The sequence below is a fragment of the Ursus arctos genome, unplaced genomic scaffold (genome assembly GCF_023065955.2).
Source record: "Ursus arctos isolate Adak ecotype North America unplaced genomic scaffold, UrsArc2.0 scaffold_32, whole genome shotgun sequence".
NCBI classification, from domain to species: domain Eukaryota; kingdom Metazoa; phylum Chordata; class Mammalia; order Carnivora; family Ursidae; genus Ursus; species Ursus arctos.
Genome location: NW_026623008.1, coordinates 4,159,380 through 4,181,378, shown reverse-complemented (window position 1 = coordinate 4,181,378; position 21,999 = coordinate 4,159,380). Strand labels below are relative to the sequence as shown.

General features: G+C 48.8%; 1 protein-coding gene across 2 annotated transcripts in view; it reads left to right on the top strand.

Annotated features, from left to right (window-relative positions):
- The first annotated feature begins 10,087 nt into the window (after nt 1-10,087).
- ACOT7 (acyl-CoA thioesterase 7) overlaps nt 10,088-21,999 on the top strand; it is a 111,225-nt gene continuing 99,313 nt past the window's right edge. Inside the window, exon 1 of one of the 2 annotated variants that reach the window (XM_026519963.4) lies at nt 10,088-10,248. In XM_026519963.4, coding sequence (XP_026375748.2) covers nt 10,088-10,248 — 161 coding nt within the window. Of the gene's footprint in view, nt 10,249-12,519; nt 12,621-21,999 lie in introns of those variants that run through there. The other variant, XM_057305420.1, reaches the window with a different exon arrangement.

Here is a 21,999-nt window from a genome sequence, read left to right as displayed (position 1 = left end):
TCCCTCTCCCTCTGCTTGTGTTCCCTCTCTCGCTGTGTCTCTCCCTGTCAAATAAATAAAATCTTAAAAAATAAAATAAAATAAAATCAGCTTGATGTGGATGATATCTAATAATATTACTCTGTTAGAAATTAAAAAGAAATTTTAAAACTTTATATATCAACTCACTAAAAACAACGAATACATGCATTATATGTTAGCATATACAACTTATTTTCAATAAGAAATATATTTTTTGACACAAAAACTTTGGAGACAAGAGTGACATTGGTTCACAGCTTTGCAAATCTCTGTGCTAAGATAGTAATAGAAGACAGCTGGATTCTCCTGGCTCCTTCCGCACTCAATGTGTTGTGATACATTTGTTTCAGTGGAAGCATGTGAAAACACACATAAATACGTAGCTGGAAAAAGGAGGAGTATTTTCATATTTTAATAGTCTTTTCAGAAAATTGTGGATATTTTTCTTTGCTACTATGCCAAAACTCAGCATGTGCTGGCCCCTTAAAGGTGGAATCCCAAACCATAGTGATGGTTCCATGCTCTGTTATACCAAACTCCACTGATATATCCGGCTTTTGTTTTTGAGTAAGCTCTATGTCCAACGTGGGGCTTGAACTCACACCCCTGAGATCAAGAGTCACACGCTCCAGCAGCTGAGCCAGCCCGGCGCCCTCTCTGGCATTTTGAGCGGGTCTTATACCCACGTGTGATTATGCAGCATCATGCATTAGTCTCCGGAAAAAATATCGGTCCCCTCAGTTATGCAGATCTTCCAAATATTGACTGATTTCCTTATACAGTTTCATCACACATCAGGTAGCCTCTGGAAAAACCCTGTATATTTGTTAAAGAATGAGAATGAAAAAGGCAAATATAATATTTTGGTGTAATTATAAAATAGGTTTGACCTCGCAGGCCCCCTGAAAGGTCTCGGGGACCTCCAGGGGTGCACAGAGCACACACTGGGGACAGGTGTAGATAAGAAGAGAAAACGTGTAGATGATGAGGAATCATAAAAAAAAACAAAAAACAAATAAACAAAAAACCCCCACCATCCAAAAGAGGGTGGGAAAAGAGAGAAAAAAGAGCAGAGGACAGATGGAACGCATTGAAGAACAGACAGGAGGGGGAACGGCTTAGTGTATCTGTCAAGGGATGAGGGGCCATGACCTCTTGGTGACCAGAAGGCTGCAACAGGGCCGGTAATGGCCGCATACTCGGTGGACTTGAGAGCCAGAGGACGATGGTCTAGGAACAGTGAGGAGTTAGGACACCGCTTTTGTGAAACTTCCAGTTGGAAACGTAAAGAACGCGTACGCTCACGTGATGGAATACGATACAGCAACAAACACAAGCCGACTACTGCTCCCAGCAGTAACCACGGCCACCCGCCACACTTGGCGTTGTGCACGGCAATCGCCTTTACCAAGGAGGAGAGGACAGGTGGGAGCCTTCTGGGTGCTGGAGAGGTTGTCATTCACAGTCTGGGGGGTTAATGGGTGTATTTCTTTTATAATTAACATAAAATTATAATAGTTGTTTATTATAATTATGTGTAATAAATTATAGTTATTTATTATATAATTAATATAAAATTATATTATATTTGATTTAATTTAAGATTTTATTTATTTATCTGACAGAGAGAGTGAGAGATCACGAGCAGGGGCAGTGGCAGGCAAGGGCAGAGGGAGAAGCAGGCTCCCCACTGAGCAGGGAGCTCGACGCAGTGCTCGATCCCAGGACCCTGGGATCACGACCCAAGCCGAAGGCTGACGCTTAACCGAATGAGCTACCCAGGCGCCCCTGTATAAAATTATATTTTATAATTATAAGTTGATAATTAATCAACTGTACAATTACGATTTGTGCATTTTTTCTGCATGTGTGCTTTACTTACAAGTATCTAGATGGGTTCTGTATTGTGTGGTATCATAGGTGTGATGGTAGTGCCTAGCCCATGGCCTGGTATGCATAAGGTGCTCAATAAGTAGTTGTTGGGTGGATGAGAATCATCATCATTAATCAGTCATAATGTCGACGACCATTTATGGAGCTCTTCCCATGCACCAGGCACTACCCTCAATGATTTTTACGTGTGAACTCATTTAATCCGCATACAAAGCCTGCCAGGTGTACACGGTTACCTTCATTTCATAGATGAGGAACTGAAGCACAGAGGGGTCAAGCAACCTCTCTAGAGCCACACAGCTAGTAGGTACCTGAAGGTGTGTTCACGCTACAGGGCTCCAGGTCCCTTCATTTTAACCTCTTCACCAAACTAGGTACCCTTCATTTACGAGTTATGAAACGACCCCCCCTTCAGAACACTCACACGGATACCAAATCCACCTGTGTTACTACCACTGAGGAATAAAAGTGGTTCCGTCCCTTCAGTGACCTGGGCATTTAGATGAGCCTTTGGCGGTGTCACCCGAATCTCTCACCAGGGGACAGCTCGGTTAGAAAGCAGTCCTTTCTCTGGGGAGCCTGTTCACCGGCAGAGAGCAGCCTCTGCAGGGGTGGGGCTGGGAGCCCGGGAGCTTCCCCCTCCCGGGTTCTTAACCACTCACACGTTCGCGTGAGACCCGGTTTAAGCATCTCCAGCAAATAAGGGCCCTTTGACTCTTCGCACAGCAGTTACTTGATGCATGAAACCTGCATCGTTTTCCTCCAGGGCCTTTGAGAAACTGTAATTATACCCCAGTTTTTTATTATCATGTGTGCAACAAAAATAGAATTTCCCTCACGCTGAGTGGCTTTTGTTGTCATCACAGGGCTCCCGGTATAAGTTTTAGTAAGGGGAAGTTTATTCTGATTTTGAGCAAGATCTGAAGGCGGGTGGAGCCCAGGCTGGGGCCTGGCGGAGTGAAGGAGGTCGCGCTTGGGGACTCGACCCCTAGGTGGAGCCACAGAGCTTCAGACCCAGCAACCGAGGGCCGCCAGGCTCCGAAGGAAATGGAAGTCTCACAGGCGAAAGTCCCTTTGAAGACTGCCTCTCACTAACACATTAATGGGCAGGCACCAGGCCATAGCTCTAATTGCAGATTTGCAGCGTGACCTACTTAAAGTTGTGGTGATGATTCTAAATGCTTCATTTGGAAGATGAATCTCTGTGTGTCTTCTCCAAATAATGACCCATTTGCTCTTGGCTTGCCCTCTTGCATTATGGCTCCTGCTTTCAAATGTGTGGTTTACTACTTCTGAATTGTTCACTGTGGGGTCCGAGCCCCAGGGCTTGAACTTACAGGCGTTGGGGGTGGGGTGGATGCCAGTGAGGTCCCTAAGCAGCCTCTCCAGTCCTCCCTGAGATGCTGGTGGTCCCCTCGTGGATGGAAGCTACACTTCCCTCTCCGCAGGTTTCCGGCTGGCAAGAGACTGAGGGGCTTGTCCACTCAATGCAGTGGACAGGATGCGTCATCATGACATGTCCAGCCTCTCCTGGGAGGAACAACAAACCTTTAGTAAAACAGCTAAATAGTACTGACATTAGAAGAAGACATAGGGCACAGAGGGGCCAGGGCCTCCCCTCCAGGCTGCGTCCAGTGCCTGACACCCAGGAGGACCTGGCAGGCCCTGGAGAATCCTATGGTGTTCTTCTCTTGTGCTGATCCCTGCTTGAACTAGCTGGAGTCTTCTTCCTGGACCCCAGTTGGAGTGCTCTGGCTCAAGGCTGAATCCCATCTGGTCAGAGGATCCCTGCAGCCCCCCAGGACCTCAGGGCAACGTGGCTTCACCAGCTGCTTCACGAAACCTTACGTTGACCTTTCTCTGTGCCAGGCACTATTCCAAGTGCTTTATTCTATCAACTTCTATACTCCTTCCAACAACGGATGGGGCAGGTACTATTGTTCCTCCGTGTTTCCTAATAAGAGAGCCAAGGCACAGATGGCTCATGAGCCATGGAAAGGCCACACGGTGGGGCTTACAAGGCAGGGTCTAGGGCCCCGGCTCATGATCGAACATCATGCCGCCTCTCTCTCTGGCTGGCTTCCTCCTCTGTCTGCAGCTCTTCTCGTCCGGTCTCGGAAGGTCTCTTGACTCTGCCAGCCTGTTGAGGCTTCCCAGGGATGAGCTTAATGTGACTTCTGGACAGAGGCTGACAGAAAGTTCTCCGCGTTGACGCAGAGGCCCTGCTCTCCCATGTGAAGGAGGCGAAACAGTGACACTTGGTGCTCCCAGAGCCGCCCTCTGCCGACCCACGGCCTCTTGTTGCCCTGTCTCTGCCTCACCCCTTTCCAGGTGTGGGGCCGCGAATTGCGCTCACGTACACACAGGCGGTTTCGGGGGCACACGCCCTGGGTTTACTAGGCTTCTTCTTTTGCACAGCTCTGGGTTATAGTTCAAGCATGCGCGAGAGCCGCACCTTCAGTTCAGGGAGTATCTGTTACACTTAAAATGGAATGAAGTACACTAATGGTCAGTATGTTAGCACGCTTGGTCCTTCTCATCTCTTATCTATTGTTCTCAGCACACTGTGATCACATCACCGATGAAGCAAGCTGGGCACAGAGCGTAGGTGACTTGCCCACGGCCATACAACTGATAGAGATAGGATATGAACGCAGGAATTTGACTTCCTAATCCACGCCCATAACCACGACTCACTACTTCCCTAAGATATGTGTATGTTTTTAATAAGTGCATAATCCCAGGGGCACCTGGGTGCCTCATTCTGTTAAGTGTCTGCCTTCAGCTCACGTCATGATCCCAGGGTCCTGGGACAGAGCCCCACATCGGGCTCCCTGTTCAGCGGGGAGTCTGCTTCTCCTTCTCTCTCTGCCCCTCCTCCTGCTTGTGCTCTCTCTCAAATAAAATCTTTATTAAAAAAAGTCCATAATCCCACTTTCCAGACACACCATTTAAAAAAAAAAGATTTTATTTATTTATTTATTAGAGAGAGAGAGAGAGAGCATGCAAGAGCCAGGGGGAGGAGCAGAGGAAGAAGGACAGGCAGACTCTGTGCTGAGCACGGAGATGGAATTGGGGCTGGATCTCACGACCCTGAGATCACGACTTGCACCAAAATCAAGAGTTGGACTCCTACTGACTGAGCCACCCAGGTATCCCCCCCATTGGGTTTTTTTTTTTTTTTTACTTTGTGATGTAGAATAGATACAAAAAAGCATAAAACTTACACTTACAGTATTAAAAAAATGATGGACCTGTACACCACCACCCAGGTCAAGAGAAGAAACGTGACTGCTCCCCTACTCTCCCCATTCCACGTCACCCTCTCTGATGACAACACTCTCCCTTCCGTTGGAGGGACCCACTCTCCCGACTTTCCTGACAGTCATATCCTTGTTTCTCTTTATAGCTTTTACCACCTACTTATATTTTCCTAACAGAGTTATTTATTTTTCATTTCTTCTTAGCAAATTTCAGTTATACAATACAGCGTTCTCAACTATAGTCACCATGTTATATACATTAGATCCTCAGAACTTACTCATCTTATAAAAGCTTGTACCATTTTACCAACTTCTTCCTATTTCCCCAACTCTCAGCTCTGGTGACCACTTTTCTACTCCGTTTCTATGAGGTCAGTGTTTTTTTCTAAAGGGTTCTACATGTAAGTCATACCATGCAGTATTTGTCTTTGTCTGGCTTATTTCACTTAGCGTAATACCCTCCGGGCTCATCTATGCTGTTGTAAATGACAAGATTTCCCTCTTTTTAAAGGCTGAGTAATATTCCATTGTATGTGTGTGTTTATTAAATTACAATATATAATCTAAAACTTATATAGATGACATTTTCTTGATCCTGTTCTTGACCCTGTTCATCCTATCGGTGGACACCTAGGCTGTTTCCATGTCTTGGCTATTGTGCATAATGCTGCAATGAACATGGGAGTTTCTTTTTGAGAAAAACAGTTTCATTTCCTTTGGATATATATCCAGAAGGGGGATTGTTCGATTATATGGTAGTTCTACTTTTAATTTCTTGAGGAACCGCCATACTGTTTTCCCTAGTGGCTGCACCCATTTGCATTCCTACTGACAGGAATGCAGTAGGGTTCCCTTTTCTCCATGTCCTCGCCAACATTTACCTTTTTGACGACAGCACAAATAGAGCATTTGCTCTTTGTACGCGTGGCTTGATAATATGTACTCTTCCGGATCTTTCTTCTTTTCCTTCACTTTGTGATTCCTTCTTGTAACTAAAGTTCATGGGTTTTCACGGACACTTAGGATTGCTGGTGAATGTCCTCCAATCTACCAAGCTGGGGTGCTGCGGATGGACACGAGTTCCAGTTTGCGGTCATCACAAACAGTGTTGCCGTGACTCCTCTCTGAAGCCCATCTGGGTGACCTCACGTTCAATATATTGGCTGAGTACCTGGTAGTAGGATTTCTGAGTCAGAGGCTATGGCTCTTTCCAACTTTAACAATTATTTTCAGCTCTTTTCCAGAGAGGCTGCACCAACTTATATTTCCACCATCAGTGTATGTATGAGAGTCCCTATTGCTTCATAGCTGATACTCCATAACGACTTGAAAAAAATAACAAAACAGTCAAGAGGTTAGATGGCTAACGGTACAAAAATATATAAATGAGGGGCACCTGGGTGGCTCAGTTGGCTAAGTCTCGGACTCTTGATTTCAGCTCAGGTCATGATCTCGGGGTTGTGGGATCCAGCCCCGCATCTGGCTCCGTGCTCAGCGGGGAGTCTGCTTTTCCCTCTTTCTCTGCCTGCTCGTGCTCACTCTCTCTCGTGCGCACACTCACTAATAAATAAATCTTAAAAATAAGTATCTTTCCATAAAAATTTGCAGAGATTATTTAAATAATATATGTAAGCTTTTTATTTTTATTTTTTTATATAAGCTTTTTAAATGACAATTTGTGGATACCATTTCTAGTCCAAAGAAAGAATGGGGGAAATTAAGAAGAATGAATCAAATAGCTGCTGCGGTCCAGTACGTCGCTGTAAACCTTTGTTGAGTCGATCATTGGTAAAATATTTCCTGAGCGCTTATTATGTGCGCGGCACTCTTCTAGGGGCTTGGCATACGGCAATGAGCAAAATAGTTTAAAAAAAAAAAAAAAGCCCTGCCCTCATGGAACAGACATTCTGGTTGGGGGAGACACGATAAATAGATGAGTACAATACATGTTAAGTGACATTAAGCATTACGGGGAGGGGTACCTGGTGGCTCAGTTAGTTAAGCGTCTGCCTTCAGCTCAGGTCATGATCCCGGGGTCCTGGGATCGAGTCCTGCATTGGGCTCCCTGCTCAGCAGAGAGCCTCCTTCTCCCTCTCCCTCTGCCTGTCTGCTGCTCCCCCTACTTGTGCTCTCTCTCACTATCTCTCTCTCTCTCTGTCAAATAAATAAATAAAATCTTTAAGAACAAAAAAGTTAAGGGGAAAAGAAGTCAGGGAGGGAGGGAGGGGTGCTGAGAAGTGCAGCTTTAGACAAGCGGCCAGGGAAGGCCTTGTTTATAGGTGATATTTTAGTGAAGGGCTGAGTCTCACGGGTGCTTGAAGAAAGAGTAGTCAAGGGTATAGTCAAGGACTGTCTGAAGGGTCACAGTGGCGGGAACTAAGCGAGCAAGGGGGAGAGCAGAGACGAGGCCATCTGGACGGAGATGTGGGTGGATTCTCAAATGCCACAGGGAGACAGGGCCCATTCTAGACTTTGAATGCTGAGCTGGCAGGGTTTGCTGGTGGGCTGGATGAGGGGTGGGAGAGAAAGGAGTCATGGGTGACCCCTCAGCTGTTAGCTTAAGCAACAGGACGGAAGAAACCCCAATGGGGAAGACCGTGAGGAGCCATTTCGGGGGGAGCGTGAGATGCCTGCTACACAACCGGGGCGATGTGTGGCCCAGGCAAGAGGACGCATGCATCCAGAATTCAGGGGAGAGGTCTGGGCCTCCCCTGGGGCAGACCCAGAGGAGCAGCTGAGCGAAGTGGAAAGAAAATAGCAGTGTGTGGCGTCTTGGAAGGCAAGGAATGAATGTTTCAAGAGAGATGACTTCTGACAACAGATTACTGGATTTAACAACTTGGAAGGAATTAGTGACCTTGATAAACTGAGCTGTAGAGACAAAACCCAGAATGGAACGGGTTCAAAAGAGAATCAAAGTGGGGGGTCAGGACACAGGGTGTATATATAAACAGCTCTTCTGCGAAGTTTTGCTGAAAGGCAGGGACAGAAATGACCTGGCAGCTTTGGGAGAAAGTAGAAAGAAAACCTGAAGTGGGAAGGTGGGAGAGTGTAAGGTGGGAAACCAGTGTAAATCCATCATTGCTGTAGTAAAGACGATTTGTGATGTTTTTGCTATGGGATTGCCTCTGCCACCCAGCCACTGCTGACCTTGAACACCGGGCAAGGGCATAAACAACTGGCAATCATAGACAAGCGGTTAAACCCGGAGCACCGTTTTCTCTACAGAACCAGGACACAGACTGTCATGTTCCCTGGCTCGCTCTGCCACTGGAGGGACTGTAAACATGGAGAAGTCTGACAGATGCTGTCTTGGGCCAAAGCGGAGCCACACTCTTTCCCAAAGGCAAGGTATTGCTCCAGATCTTTTTGCCCATCTCTGGGAAGGACCGGTCTATTTAATCCTGAACCATTCTGTCCATTCCCTGGTCTAGGAATTTGGTTCAGCATGTGGTCACAACCAGGCTTTTTGCGTCCCTGATTTGTCTCCCAATCAGATTTGGAGCTATTTGAAGGACAAAAATGTATCCAACTTCATGGGAATGCTCCCACCTATACAAATAGGGCAGGGCCTCTGTAAATCCTAATTCCATTGCATTGACTGCCAGGGGCTGATTGGAGAAACAGAGTATTTGAGTATGAAAGGTGAGAACAAAGAGGAAGAAAGACCCTAATTATTAATGGGGTAGGCCCCTTACATTCATTACCTCATTTCTCCCGCAGAAGGTCAGAAAGGTATTACTCCCAATTAACGGATGAGGAATCTGCCTTGCCTAAGGCTCCAAAGCTGGCTACTGCCCCAGGTTTCCACCCTAAGAAATCCACCCACTTTGGGACCCATCCTGGGAAGAGGCAGTGGTTCACTAGGCATGGTGACTCTTGATGCTTGCATCGATTTAACTCACGATACAAAAAAAAATTTCTAGTGCAATTATCTTAAACCATAGATGGGATCTGGGCTGCCTCCATGGCCTGGTAATGCAAGAGTGACCAGGATGAGATCAGATTCCCTCGGAGCTAAATGGGTTTTCAAATTTCACTGAGAAGCTTGGGTTCTGTGGTTTCATTTGATTTTTAAAAATCTGACTACAAAAGTAATTTATGTTCATTGTAACAAATGGGAAAATTGGAAGAAGGCAAACCTCATGGGTAAAAAGCTCTCTGTAATTATGGCACGTAGAGGTAATCACCTTTCCCCTCTTTGGCGTATTTTGTGACCCCGACTTGACTCGGACTCCACGGCAGAGCATATGGGGTGCACGGTAACAGATCAGCATCTCTAGGGTTCCTACAGAAGCATGCACTCCCCCAAGCAAAAGCTCTGCGCTCCCGGCAAGTCCTTCTGCACGAACCCCGAGGCGGTTTGCAGCTGGCCGTGTAGACAGAGCCCCAGCCCAGCTCCGCGGCTGCAGCAGCAGCAGCAGCAGCAGCAGCACTGTCGCAGCGGCCGGCTCCGCGCTCCCGGTTCCGCGCAACCACGTGCCTCCCGGCACCACACACTGCCGGGCCGTAAATGCTCGTTTACGGGAAACCGCCTCCAGTTTCCTGTCATGGCTGATTCGAGAAGGCGACGCCCGGACGCAGACCCCCGCAGGCCTCTCTGCCACACCCCGGCCGCGGCCGCCTCGCGGGGCGCTGTGACCCGCAACCGCCTGGCGCGGGCGGCCGGAACGACCCGCGCAAACACGCGCCGCGCGGGGCGAGGCTGCTCCACGCGGCCGCCCCCCTCGGCGCCGCCCAACAGCCGCCGAACCTTCTAGAAGCGGCGCCCCACCGCGCCCCGCCGCAGCCAGAACCGGACGCCAGGGGAGCCGGCGGCGGCTTGAGGGGCGGGGCGCGTGGGGGCGGGACCAGCTCAGGAGGCCGCGTTCGATTCGCCGCCGGCGCTCAGGCCCCGCCCCACAGGCGCTATGGCCCCGCCTCCTCCCTCCCCCTCTATGGCGCCGCCCGGGCTCATTCATTCCGCGCCAGGCCTGCCAGACACCTGCGCTCTTCTTCAGCCGCTCGCCGCCGCCGCCGCCGGGATGTCAGGCCTCGCCGCCGAGACCCCGTCCGCCATCCAGATCTGCCGGTAAGCGGGGAGCGCGGCGCGGCAGGCGGCCAGGACGCCGAGTCAGCGCCCGGGCCCGCCCCGGCCCGCCCCGGCCAGCGCCCCTCCGCGCCCTCCCCCCACCACCCCCGCCCCAGCCGGGTGCCCGGCCCGACTTCTCCCGCTCGCCGCCTGGCCCCCTCGGCCGGGATGCGCCTCGGAACTCCGCAGCGCCGGCGGCCCCTGGCGCATCTCGGGGACGGCGCGGCGGCCACGCAGGCCGTTTGAGGGAGGAATCCGCGCGGCGCCCTTCCGGGCGGGGTCGGTGCGCATCCCCCGCGCCACACCCCGCCCCGCCCGTGCCCGAGCGCACCAGAGCCCTAGCCTGGCTCCCGCTGAGCCCCCCTAATTCGAGGGCGTTCTCCGGGCTGTGGTGCATCGCCAACCGGATCCCGGGAGAGGTGGGGCGCAGATAACCAGCTCGCCCGGCGAGCTCCTGGGTGGGTACCCGAGTGGGCGGGGGCTGCAGAGCTACATTCCCTTCAGTGTACTGCCTCGGCTTTTGCGGAGAGCCGGTGTTAACTGAAGAGCAGAAAATACCTTTCCCTGCTGACGGTTTATTGCTCCATTGAGCCTGGAAGCATCGTACACAATGGGGGCAAAGGGGTGTTCTTTGCAGCAGACCACCCCTACCTTCTTCCACGGGCCCTGGGTAGATAGAAGCCCCGAGAGGAAGCTGGAGATCATGAGCTGGCTTATTTCCCACTGGAGCGCGGAGGGCAGCCTCAAGGTTACTCTTCATCCCTTTGGGCAGAATCAGAAGCAGGCACGCTGGTCTTTGAGCACGAGCTGAGTAAGGGCAAGAAGTCTGGGAAGGCCGCAGTAGGACTGGGGCCTGCAGCAGGGCTGTCCTGCCTGGTGCACCACGAAGATGAGCTGCTTCCTGGTATGGGGCTGGTTCTTCAGATTTGGAGGCTGGGCATCACACTGACCTTGGGTCCCAGCCAGGTTGGTTTCCTGTGGATGTTGACATCTCTCTGGAAAACACAATGGCTGGGTGTGTATAGTAAGTGCTGGATCAGTGGGGTGCCTTGACCCCACTCTCACTTCTGACCAGGTCAGAAGGCTTTCCTGACCTCAAGGTCAGTTTGAGTTTTCTAAGGAGAAGGGAACATTTTAAGGTTCCCTGTTGTGTTCCCTTTGTTATTGGCTGTGTGGCCGTCATGGCCCCAGCAACTCCCAAGTTTCAGGGCAAAAATAATAGAAGCAACTGAGTTGGGAAAAGGACAGGCCCCGGAGTCAGGGCCTTGGAATCAGGCTCTGCCTTGTATTGGCCAAAGTGACCTTGGAATTCAGCGTTTGCAAAAGGCCTGTGTATCTCTCATCTCATTTTTGAAGGTTTGCCCACCTTCCCTGGGAGGGAGGATGACAGGGGTCTCACCACTGTGAAGAGAGGAAGGAAATTGGAGGAGGAAATTGAGGCTCTGGGAGCCCCAATGTCTCTGTAAGGTCATCCAGCCACAAGAGCCTGACGGCAGCCCCTGCCAAGTCCTCTGTGTCCAGACCCGTGAATTTTCCACTGACTCCCCCCCAAAAAAGAAGATACTGATTTCAATCTACCCATATGTGTGTGTGCTTTTTGTTACCCTGGGTGCGTACAGCGCCCCCTCTGGCATATTCACAATTGCATATTGTCTCTGAGTGGCTTTGGGACAGGTGGGCAGGATACCTGGCTGAGGTGAGCGTCTGGTGCCCAGCACGACTGCCAAAGGGAGTCGGGGCGGGGCTGTGAAGAGGGCCGTGGTCACAAGGGCTTGGCCCAGAGAAACCCCAGGACACTGGAGAGTGGACATACCAGGGCAGGGAGCCCTTTAAGGACATCTGAGCTGATATCTCGTGTTGAAAGAAGAGCCTCCCGGCCTAGGACAGCCAAGCCCATGAATTTAACAAGTCTCACTGGATGCCTCCAAGGAGCAAAGTGCCATGGAGGGACAGTGACCGGCATGGAAAATTTGGTCCCCACCTTCAAGGGGGGTTCACAGTCTAGCAGGGAAGAATGCCAGAACCTCCACCATTCTAGACAATTAAGAGTGGTCACATGCTCTCGGGTGGGGAAGGCAGGGGAAGGCAGTGGTTAGAACCAGCTGGGCAGTCCAACAAGGAAAAATGTAATCTGCTAACTAAACATTAACATTATTTAAATGAATTCAGCCTCCGCCCGTTTGGAAGCAGCCTGGCCTTCCAGTGTCCCATTTTCTCCTGGGTTGTTCTGAGTGTTAAAGCAAGTGTATCTTAGTGCTTGTGGACTGGCTGGCACCTTCTAAGTAAATGGAAGCTCTTTTTGTCCAAAAAGTGGGACACGGGCTCAAGAGGCTGAGGGGCCCGGATTCAAATCCTAGCTCTGCCTCTTGTAGGTGAGTGGCTTTAAGCATGTTCCTCAACCTCGCTGGGCTTCAGCTCTCTTATTTGTGAACTGGAGATGATAATGCCTACTTTAGGGTGGCTGGGGGGATTGAAATCTTCGGCGCAGTGCTGGGCAGTTATAAAAGTGAACTCACAAAGGGAATGTGAGCTCACAAAGAGAACAGTTTACCTTTGAGAACATGAACTTTGGACAGTCAGGCCACTGTGGGATGCTGTCTCCTCCTCTTTTTGATCCAGCCCTATGATGCAGGTGCCGGGACAGCCTTTAAAGTCTCAGAAGAGCATTTTTCTTTTGGTTATTTTGGTTTATTTCCTTTGGTTTAAGTAATATTAATTAATGTTTAGTTAGCAAATTACATTTTTCCTTGTTAGACTCAGAGTTCTAGAATGTCAGACCTGGAAAGACCCTTAGAGGCCCTCCAGTCCAGCTCTGTCATGTTACAGATGGGGAACAAGGACTTGAAGGGCAGACCCTGGACCTTGACCAGGAGCTGAAGGCTGCTGGTGGATTAGTCCCTGCCCGTGTTGCTGTTGCTGTGGTTTTTCCACTGCCTTTTATTTTTTTATTTTTTATTTTTTAAAGATTTTATTTATTTATTTGACAGAGATAGCCAGTGAGAGAGGGAACACAAGCAGGGGGAGTGGGAGAGGAAGAAGCAGGCTCCCAGCGGAGGAGCCTGATGTGGGGCTCGATCCCAGAACGCCGGGATCACGCCCTGAGCTGAAGGCAGACGCTTAACCGCTGTGCCACCCAGGCGCCCCTCCACTGCCTTTTAAGCTGAAGTTTATATTTTGTTGTGAGGCTTAATCATGGCATTACTGTGGGTCCCTAGCAGAAGCCCCCGGGTGTTTGTTGAAATAAAGTTGAAGGACATGTCATGTAACAGGTTGTTGGGAGAATAGGGCCTTGTGGAGTCGTGATGGAAATGCTCCATGTCTGCACTGTCCAGTATGGTAGCCAGTGGTCACTGGCCACTGAGTGCCTGAAATGTGGCCAGATGTGAAGGAACCAGATTTTTAATTGCATTCATTTAAATTTATTTAAATGTTAACATACATAGGGGCGCCTGCATGGCTCAGTTGTTAAGCGTCTGCCTTCCGCTCAGGGCGTGATCCTGGCGTTCCGGGATTGAGCCCTGCATCAGGCTCCTCCGCTGGGAGCCTGCTTCTTCCTCTCCCACTCCCCCTGCTTGTGTTCCCTCTCTCGCTGGCTGTCTCTCTCTCTGTCAAATAAATAAATAAAATCTTAAAAAAAAAAGTAAACATACGTAGTCTTCTGTGGCTGGTGGGTACATTATAGGACAGTATAGTATTGTAAAGGGATATAGAAACCGGAATTTATGGCAGGCCTGGGAGAGGAAGGATTTCCTAAGGGTTTCAGAAGCTCCCTGGGGACTGCAGTTGGCTTTCAAACCACTTAGTTGATGGAGGCGGACCTTGGTGCGGACTTTACCCAGGGCAGATAATCTAGGAGTCATTTAATTGTAGGTTAGTGTGTGAGGTCTGCATGGGGTTTTTTGTTTGCATGCTCTTAGATGCAAATCTGCTAGGAAATGTCTTGAGGTTAGGGATTGCTTTGTTCGCTGTTGTGCTGAGAATGCCTGGAGTAGTGCCTGGTGTCCAGGAGGTGCAGCTTTTGGTAAATCTGTCATCTAGTAGCCAAAATGTTAGTGGAAAGGACCTGAATTCCAGTATAGTAATGGGTTAGAATTTTTTCCCCTTGAGCTCTGTCTTTGGGTTTACAGTGGAATTAATAAAACATCGAATCTGATTTACAGAAACCATACCCTGAGCTAATGTTCTGGAACATTCTATAGAACAATGCACAGTGCTGACTCCTTTCTTGCTAGGACGGGGAGGCCCTAGAAAAAGGCGCAGCCGTTGCAGCCCAAGGAACCTCTGGTTGGGTGGGCTGTTGCTCACACACTGTCCAGCCTCCCCCTGTAAGTGGGCCAGGCAGCTTGGCGTTGCCCTGGACTTGGCACCACAGTCCACCAGCTCCCTGGTTTCAGTCAGGCCTTAAGTTGCTTTCTCCTGGTAACCTTAAAAATAAAGCTGCCAGTTATTTTACCAGGAAAAAAAAGGGGGGGGCTTATTCAAGAATTGCAGGGCAAAGAAGCTTCCAGCAAAACCATAGGCAAGCCTGGGGAACAAAGGAGAGCAACGCTGTTTTATACTGGAGAGGGGGACGTTCTGAAGGTTGTTACAAACAAAAAGTCTATTGGAGCAAACTGGGAGTTCAGAGTATGGTGGCTTCTCATTGGCCCAGTTATGACAGTCCCTCACTGGCTGAGCTGTTGCCAGGGAAAGAGGAAAGCTTTCTTTCTTTTGCTGGGGTGGTACCGTAGTAGCTAAAGCTATTCGTTTGCAGGGAGCTGCTTTTCCAGGCCGGCGGAGGCAGATCGCAGTGTATGAGAGCGCCCCCTGCCGGCCCCCTGCCGCCACTCCAAACGAGGTCTCCTTTGACTGACGGCCACAGCCCTGTGCAGGGGGCTTCTGCAGGTGGGGGCCCAGCCCGCGTGACTGCACTGTGTGCCTCCAGGTCCGCTGTGTCTCCCTGCCGGAGGTATCCTGGGGAGGGGGATACATTATATGGTCACCGCCCCCCAACCCCCCCCCCCCCACCATGGACCACCTACATCTGAATAACTGAGGAAGCTTGTTACAAATGCACATTTTCTGCATGCAAATTACACTTAAGTAGAAAATCAACAAAATGCAGATTTTAAAACATTGATGAGATACTTGGGGGGAACTTGAAAAGTCCTTTGAAACTTAAAAGGTACTAAGGAATTTCCAGTTTTTTTAAGGTGAGATCATTGTAGTTCTGCTTTTTAAAAAAACGACCATATAAGGTATGATGTGCATACAATCAAATGCACCTATTCTAAGCGTACCGCTGAGTTTTAGCAAATGTGTACACCTGCAGAGTGACCACAACTGTGACACGGAGCGTTTCCATCACCCCCAGCAGTTCCCTCCTGCCTCTTTTTCCGTCAGTCCCTTCCCAGCCCCGACCCCTGGTAAACAGGTCTGCTTTCTATCACTCTGGTTTCTGCCTTTTCTAGAATTTCACATGGGTGGAATCATGCACCTGGCACTCTGCTTGTGAGCCCCACTTGCTGTGTATCGTCCTGCTTTCTTCTCACTGCCCAGTTGTGTTACCTGCTCTTTGTTTCTCTCTTCGCCAGTCAGGGAACATCTGGGATCTTTCCAGCTGTGGGTGATTGTGAAGACAGTTCACAAATGTGGATTTCAAAACTTTTAAGATGCCATTGGGGAAACTTGAACACTCACTTGGTATTCGCTGTCACCAAGGAATTGGTGTTATATTTTAGGTGGGGTAATTGTTTTGTGTTTCTGTTTTTATTATTTATTATTTTTATTTATTATTATTTTTTAAGATTTTATTTTTATTTATTCGACAGAGATAGAGACAGCCAGCGAGAGAGGGAACACAAGCAGGGGGAGTGGGAGAGGAAGAAGCAGGCTCATAGCGGAGGAGCCTGATGTGGGGCTCGATCCCAGAACCCTGGGATCACGCCCTGAGCCAAAGGCAGACGCCCAACCGCTGTGCCACCCAGGTGCCCCTGTGTTTCTGTTTTTAAACACAGTTTTTCTCTTTTAGAGGGAATGCTGAGATATTACAAATGCCAAGCTTTGATGTCTGAGATTTGTTTAAACTCATCTGGAGTGGGGGTGTGGGTGGGAACAGAGAGGAAGCAGAGCATCTGAAACCACAGTTGATCAGTGGAGCTTTTTGGTGGGGACTCGGGGATTCATTTCCTTCTCTCTGCTGTGATGTTTTCCACAATAAAGAATAAAAAGACGGGGGCGCCTGGGTGGCTCAGTTGGTTAAGTGTAGAACTCTTGGTTTTGGCTCAGGTGGTGATCTCAGGGTCCTGGGGTGGAGTCCCCAGTTGGGCTCTGTGCTCAGCGGAGAGCCTGCTGGAGATTATTTTCCTCTCCCTCTGCTTGCACTCCATCTCTCTCTCTCTCTAAAATAAATTTAAAAGAATTTTTAAAGATTTTATTTATTTGAGAGAGAGGAAGAGTGAGAGAGCACAAGCAGGGGGAGAGGGAGAAACAGGCTCCCCACCAAGCAGGGAGCCCGATGCGGAGCTCAGTTCCAGGTCCCTGGGATCATGACCCAAGCTGTAGGCAGATGCTTAACTGACTGAGCCACCCAGACGCCCCCATAAATAAAATCTTAAAAAAAAAGGGGGGGCTGCCTGGGTGGCTCAGTCGCTAAACGTCTGCCTTCGGCTCAGGGCGTGATCCCGGCGTTCTGGGATCGAGCCCCATGTCAGGCTCCTCCGCTGGAAGCCTGCTTCTTCTTCTCCCAATCCTCCTGCTTGTGTTCCCTCTCTCACTGGCTGTCTCTATCTCTGTCAAATAAATAAATAAAATCTTTAAAAAATAAATAAATAAAAATTAAAAAAAAAAAGGAATGAAAAGACAAACAGCCTCTTGAATCCCTACTCCAGACCTACGGCTTTTGCATCTTGGGGGCCTGGAGGCCCAGGAATCTGCATCTTCCTCAGCGCTCCACTGGAGCTTGAGAGCCAATGTCTGAAGTAGAGATGGGAATTTTCTACTGTTCTTGCATCCTCTTTCCTCAGCTACCTCGCTGCCAGGACCCCTGTGCTAGTTGGCAGCCTCCCAGCCCTCCTGACACCTGCCATGGAGAGACCCTTACAGCCCAGGTGGAGCTGCTTATCCCTGCTGGAGGCCTAGTCTGGCCTGATGGGTGGTAGAGGCTTACAGGCCCCGGAGATGAGAATCTTGGATGTGTTGTTCACAGTCCCACCCATTTCCTCCTGTTAACTTTATTTTTTTTTTAAGATTTTTTTAATTTATTTATTCGACAGAGATAGAGACAGCCTGCGAGAGAGGGAACACAAGCAGGGGGAGTGGGAGAAGAAGCAGGCTCATAGTGGAGGAGCCCGATGTGGGGCTCGATCCCACAACGCCGGGATCATGCCCTGAGCCCAAGGCAGACACCCAACCGCTGTGCCACCCAGGTGCCCCCCTCCTGTTAACTTTAAACATGAAAGTTATTTTATCAGCAAAACTGGGTTTATTCAGGAAAAGCAGAGAATTGCAATTCAGGACATGCAAGCTGTGGAAAGACCATAAGCAAATCCGAAAAAGGAGAGGAACATTATTTTATGGAGAAGAAGGGGGAAGTCAGGAGAGGTGGTTCTGAAAGAGAGCTCGGTGATGACAGTTTCTCATTGGCTGAGCTGCAGGAAGAGTCGATTTTTTTGTAGAGAATTCAGTGTACATCTTTTCCTGTTGGGGTCCTTGGTTGTTTATTCTTTCCTGTTGATGATTCTTCTCTGGGAGTCTGTAATTGACAGTGCTCCCTGGAACTGACATTGAGTGGCATGGCTCCCCCTTCTAGCCTCCTGACTCCATTTGGTTTTACTTTTTAATTTTCATGCCGTTTTTGCTTTGGTTTTGGGTTTTTTTTGGGGGGAGGGCCAGAGGGAGAGGGAGAGAGAATCTCAAGCAGGTTTCACGCCCAGTGCAGAATCGGATGCGGGGCTCCATCTCACAGTCCTGAGATCATGACCTGAGCCAAAATTAAGAGTCAATCGCTTAACCAACTGAGACACCCATTAACCCCATTTAAAAAAAAAAGATTTATTTATTTATTTATTAGAGAGAGAGAGAGAGAGAAAATGCTTGAGAAGAGGAGGAGCAGGGGGAGAGAATCTTCAAATAGACGCTCGGCAGAGTGCAGAGCCTAACTTGGGGCTCCATCCCAGGACCCTGAGATCATGACATGAACTGAAATCAAGTCTGATGCTTAACTGACTGAGCCCCCCACGTGCCACCCTTAATCAGTGGTTTTGTCCCTCAGTGCCAGGAAGGACCTTTCCTGGTTGTCACATCCTACATTGGAGGAGAAGCGCACGGCAGTTGGAAACCACTTGAGGCCCCATTTGAGGAACAAGGAAGGTTAGGAGGGAGGACTCTCAGGCACTTCCCATCTATACTACATATTTATCAAGACCACAGCACTGGAGAGCATCTCCTTCCCGGGTACGTCATTTTTACAAAAGGTTGATAGGCAACCAAACATACAACTTAAAATATTTATACAACGGACGAAGTAACATAAGAATTCCAAATTGTAGGGTGGTTCTGTAGCAGGACTCGAGGTCTGAGAGTAGCCAACTGAAAATATGTGTGGGTACTGATGGTGACTTAGAGGTAAAGTTCTCCCTACAGAATCATGCGTGCCTCCTGGAAGTCCCCGCTGAGAGTGGCGGCGAGGGCAGAATAGCGCGGAGCACGGGAGCCCGCTGCAGGCATGGGCCTAGGACATTGGGGAAGACACAGTGCAGGTCTACGCACAAAAGCAATAGCTATTGAACTTTTTGTAAAAATAGTAGAACTTCAAAGGTGTATTAAAACAATATTGTTATCTTAAAAGAACGGCTTTTAAAAACAAATGTTATCCAATAAGTCAGCCTGTAAGTTTGCAAATTCAGAGACAGTGAATTTGGATAAGAACCCAGAGTCAAATAATAGTTCAGATGAAAGACTTGGGACTCTCGAACCTTCTCATCCTTCAGAAAAAGCAAGTGAAAAATTAATTTGTCACTGGATCATGATGAGGCTGTTTCTGAAAAAGGCCACACACACAAAAAAAAGGTTTCCCCTTTCCGGAGGGGCCTGGGGAAGTGTGGACAAGGGCATTTTCTTTTCTTTTTTTTTTTTTTTTTAATGATTTTTTAAAATATTATGTTAGTCACCATACAGTACATCCCCAGTTTCCGATGTAAAGCTCGATGATTCATTAGTTGCGTATAACACCCAGTGCACCATGCAAACGTGCCCTCCTTACTACCCATCACCGGTCTATCCCATTCCCCCACCCCCCTCCCCTCTGAGGCCCTCAGTTTGTTTCTCATAGTCCATAGTCTCTCATGCTTCATTCCCACGAGGGCATTTTCTTTCCATGAAAGTAAGAGTAGACACAGACAGCGCAGAGAAGGCGCCCAGGCCTGGTCCGGACATCTCAGGAAAGCTGTCTCATCAGATGTCATCGGCTTCACGGGCGGGAAGCCTCTGCTTTCAGTTACCAGCCGGTGTGCAGGGCCAGTCAGGGTTTGGCGCTTCCCCTAGATGTGTCCTGTGAATCCAAGAGTCTATTCGTTGGAATTTGGTGGCGCGAGGGCTGGTTAGCTGTGCCCGGGAAGGGCATTTCCAGCAAGGTTGAAGAGTCTTTGTGAACGTGTGTCTTCCAGCAGATGAAATCTCCAGGTTACAAGGTGTGGTGCTTAAGGTTTTCGTGTCCTGGGAAGGAAGAGTGAAAAGGTTGCTCTGCAAAATGTGGTTTTTTATTTTTACTTTTATTTATTTATTTTTTAAAGATTTTATTCATTTATTTGAGATGGAGAGAGAGCAAGGGAGAGAGAGAGAGAGAGAGAGAGCAGGAGTGGGGGGAGGGGCAGAGGGAGAAGCAGACTCCCCGCTGAGCAGGGAAGCCCGCAGGGCTCGATCCCAGGATCATGACCTGAGTGGAAGGCAGTTGCTCAACCGACTGAGCCACCCAGGTGTCCCTATTTTTATTTTTCTAAATATATTATTTTTAATTTAATTATTATTATTTTTAAAGATTTTATTTATTTATTTGACAGAGAGAGAGACAGCCAGCGAGAGAGGGAGCACAGGCAGGGGGAGTGGGAGAGAAAGAAGCAGGCTCCCAGTGGAGGAGCCTGATGTGGGGCTCGATCCCAGGACTCCAGGACCATGCCCTGAGCCGAAGGCAGACGCTTAACGACTGAGCCACCCAGGCGCCCCTAAATATATTATTTTTTTAAGTAATCTTTATACCCAGTGGGGACTTGAACCCACAACCCCGAGATCAAGAGTCACACTACGTCAACTGAGCCAGCCAGGTGCCCCATACCAAAGCCTGGTTATTTTTAACAGAAGCAATTAGGCCTTTAGAATATTGGAATGTATCTCCTTTTGTCAACTATGGATCAGAGGAGACAGGGGCCAAGTGCCCTGGATGGCCTGTGACTTAGCTGAAAGGGTGAGAGTCTATAAGTTCCAAAGGGGGTCAGTCTGAGATTCAGAAGGACCAACAGCAATGCTTCCAGCCACGGTGTCTGGAAGGTCTCTACAAATTTTGCCAATTGAATCTTTATAGTGCCTTTAGTGCGTTTCATTAACCTTGAGGATTGAGGGTGGTATGCACAACCACAGTGTTTTAAAACTAGCCAAACAGCACAGACTCGTTAAAGCGCCCGACCGGTAGAATGGGTTTCCTGATCGCAGTGAAGTTTGATAGGAGTTACTCAGGTAGGGAAAATCTTTTTGAACAGATTTTTTTTTTTAAGATTTTATTTATTTGAGAGAGGAGAGAAAGAGAAAACGAGTTGGGGGGAGGGGCAGAGGGAGAAGCAGACGACGTGGGACTCCATCCCAGGAGTCTGGGACCATGACCTGAGCTGAAGGCAGACGCTTCACTGACTGAGCCACCCAGGCGCCCTTTTTGAACAGAACTTTAACCACAGAGGAAGCAGTGACCCGTCTGTGAGGGAAAGGTTCAGGCCAGTGTGAAAATACACAAATTGTGACTATCACCTATCTATGAGTCAGGGAAAGCTTTATAAAATTTGTTTGTGTAAACAGGTTTCCCCAGATTGCACTTTGGACAGGTGCATAAGTGAAGTAAGCACTTTTTGCAGCCTTGTTAATATTTCTCCACAACACCCTCCAAAAATGTCTCCACCGATATTGGTTCATGAACACTATAATTTTGCCAGTAGACCAGTGATTTAGTGCATGTACAGAGGTAAGTAGTGGGAATTTTAGAATTTCTGGTAGGGCCGGATTATTATTTGGTCCAAACCGGAGTCCTCTCTTTTTATTGAGCCAACAATGATTTCCAGTACTGTTTTTCCTTCTCTGGAGCCAACTGTTAGGTTATCTCTTGTTGATTTTTCCAAATTACCATTTAGAACAACATTGCTTTGGGCCATGACAGAGATTTGGCTATGGTTTTCCTTGACAGCATCATTTTTGGCAGAAATATCCGTGAGGTGGTTTCCTTTGGTCTCCATAGAGTTGTGTCTAGAATGCCCAGGAGCCTTAATTGTAGCCAGAGCAACCAGCAAAAGTGTGGCATCTGATAAATTTTGGAGATGGTGGCCATTTTTAATTCTATTCCCATTCGAGCTAAGGAAACCTCACTGTTAACCAGCATTCTGAAGTCATGAGCCATGGCGTGCTGGCTGTTGGTATAAATGTCTGTGGTTTTACCACACAAGGATGATTAAAGGGGATCCCGTGATTATTTCTTCAGTGTTCTGAACTAACAGGGTAGTTGGTGGCAGGAATGGC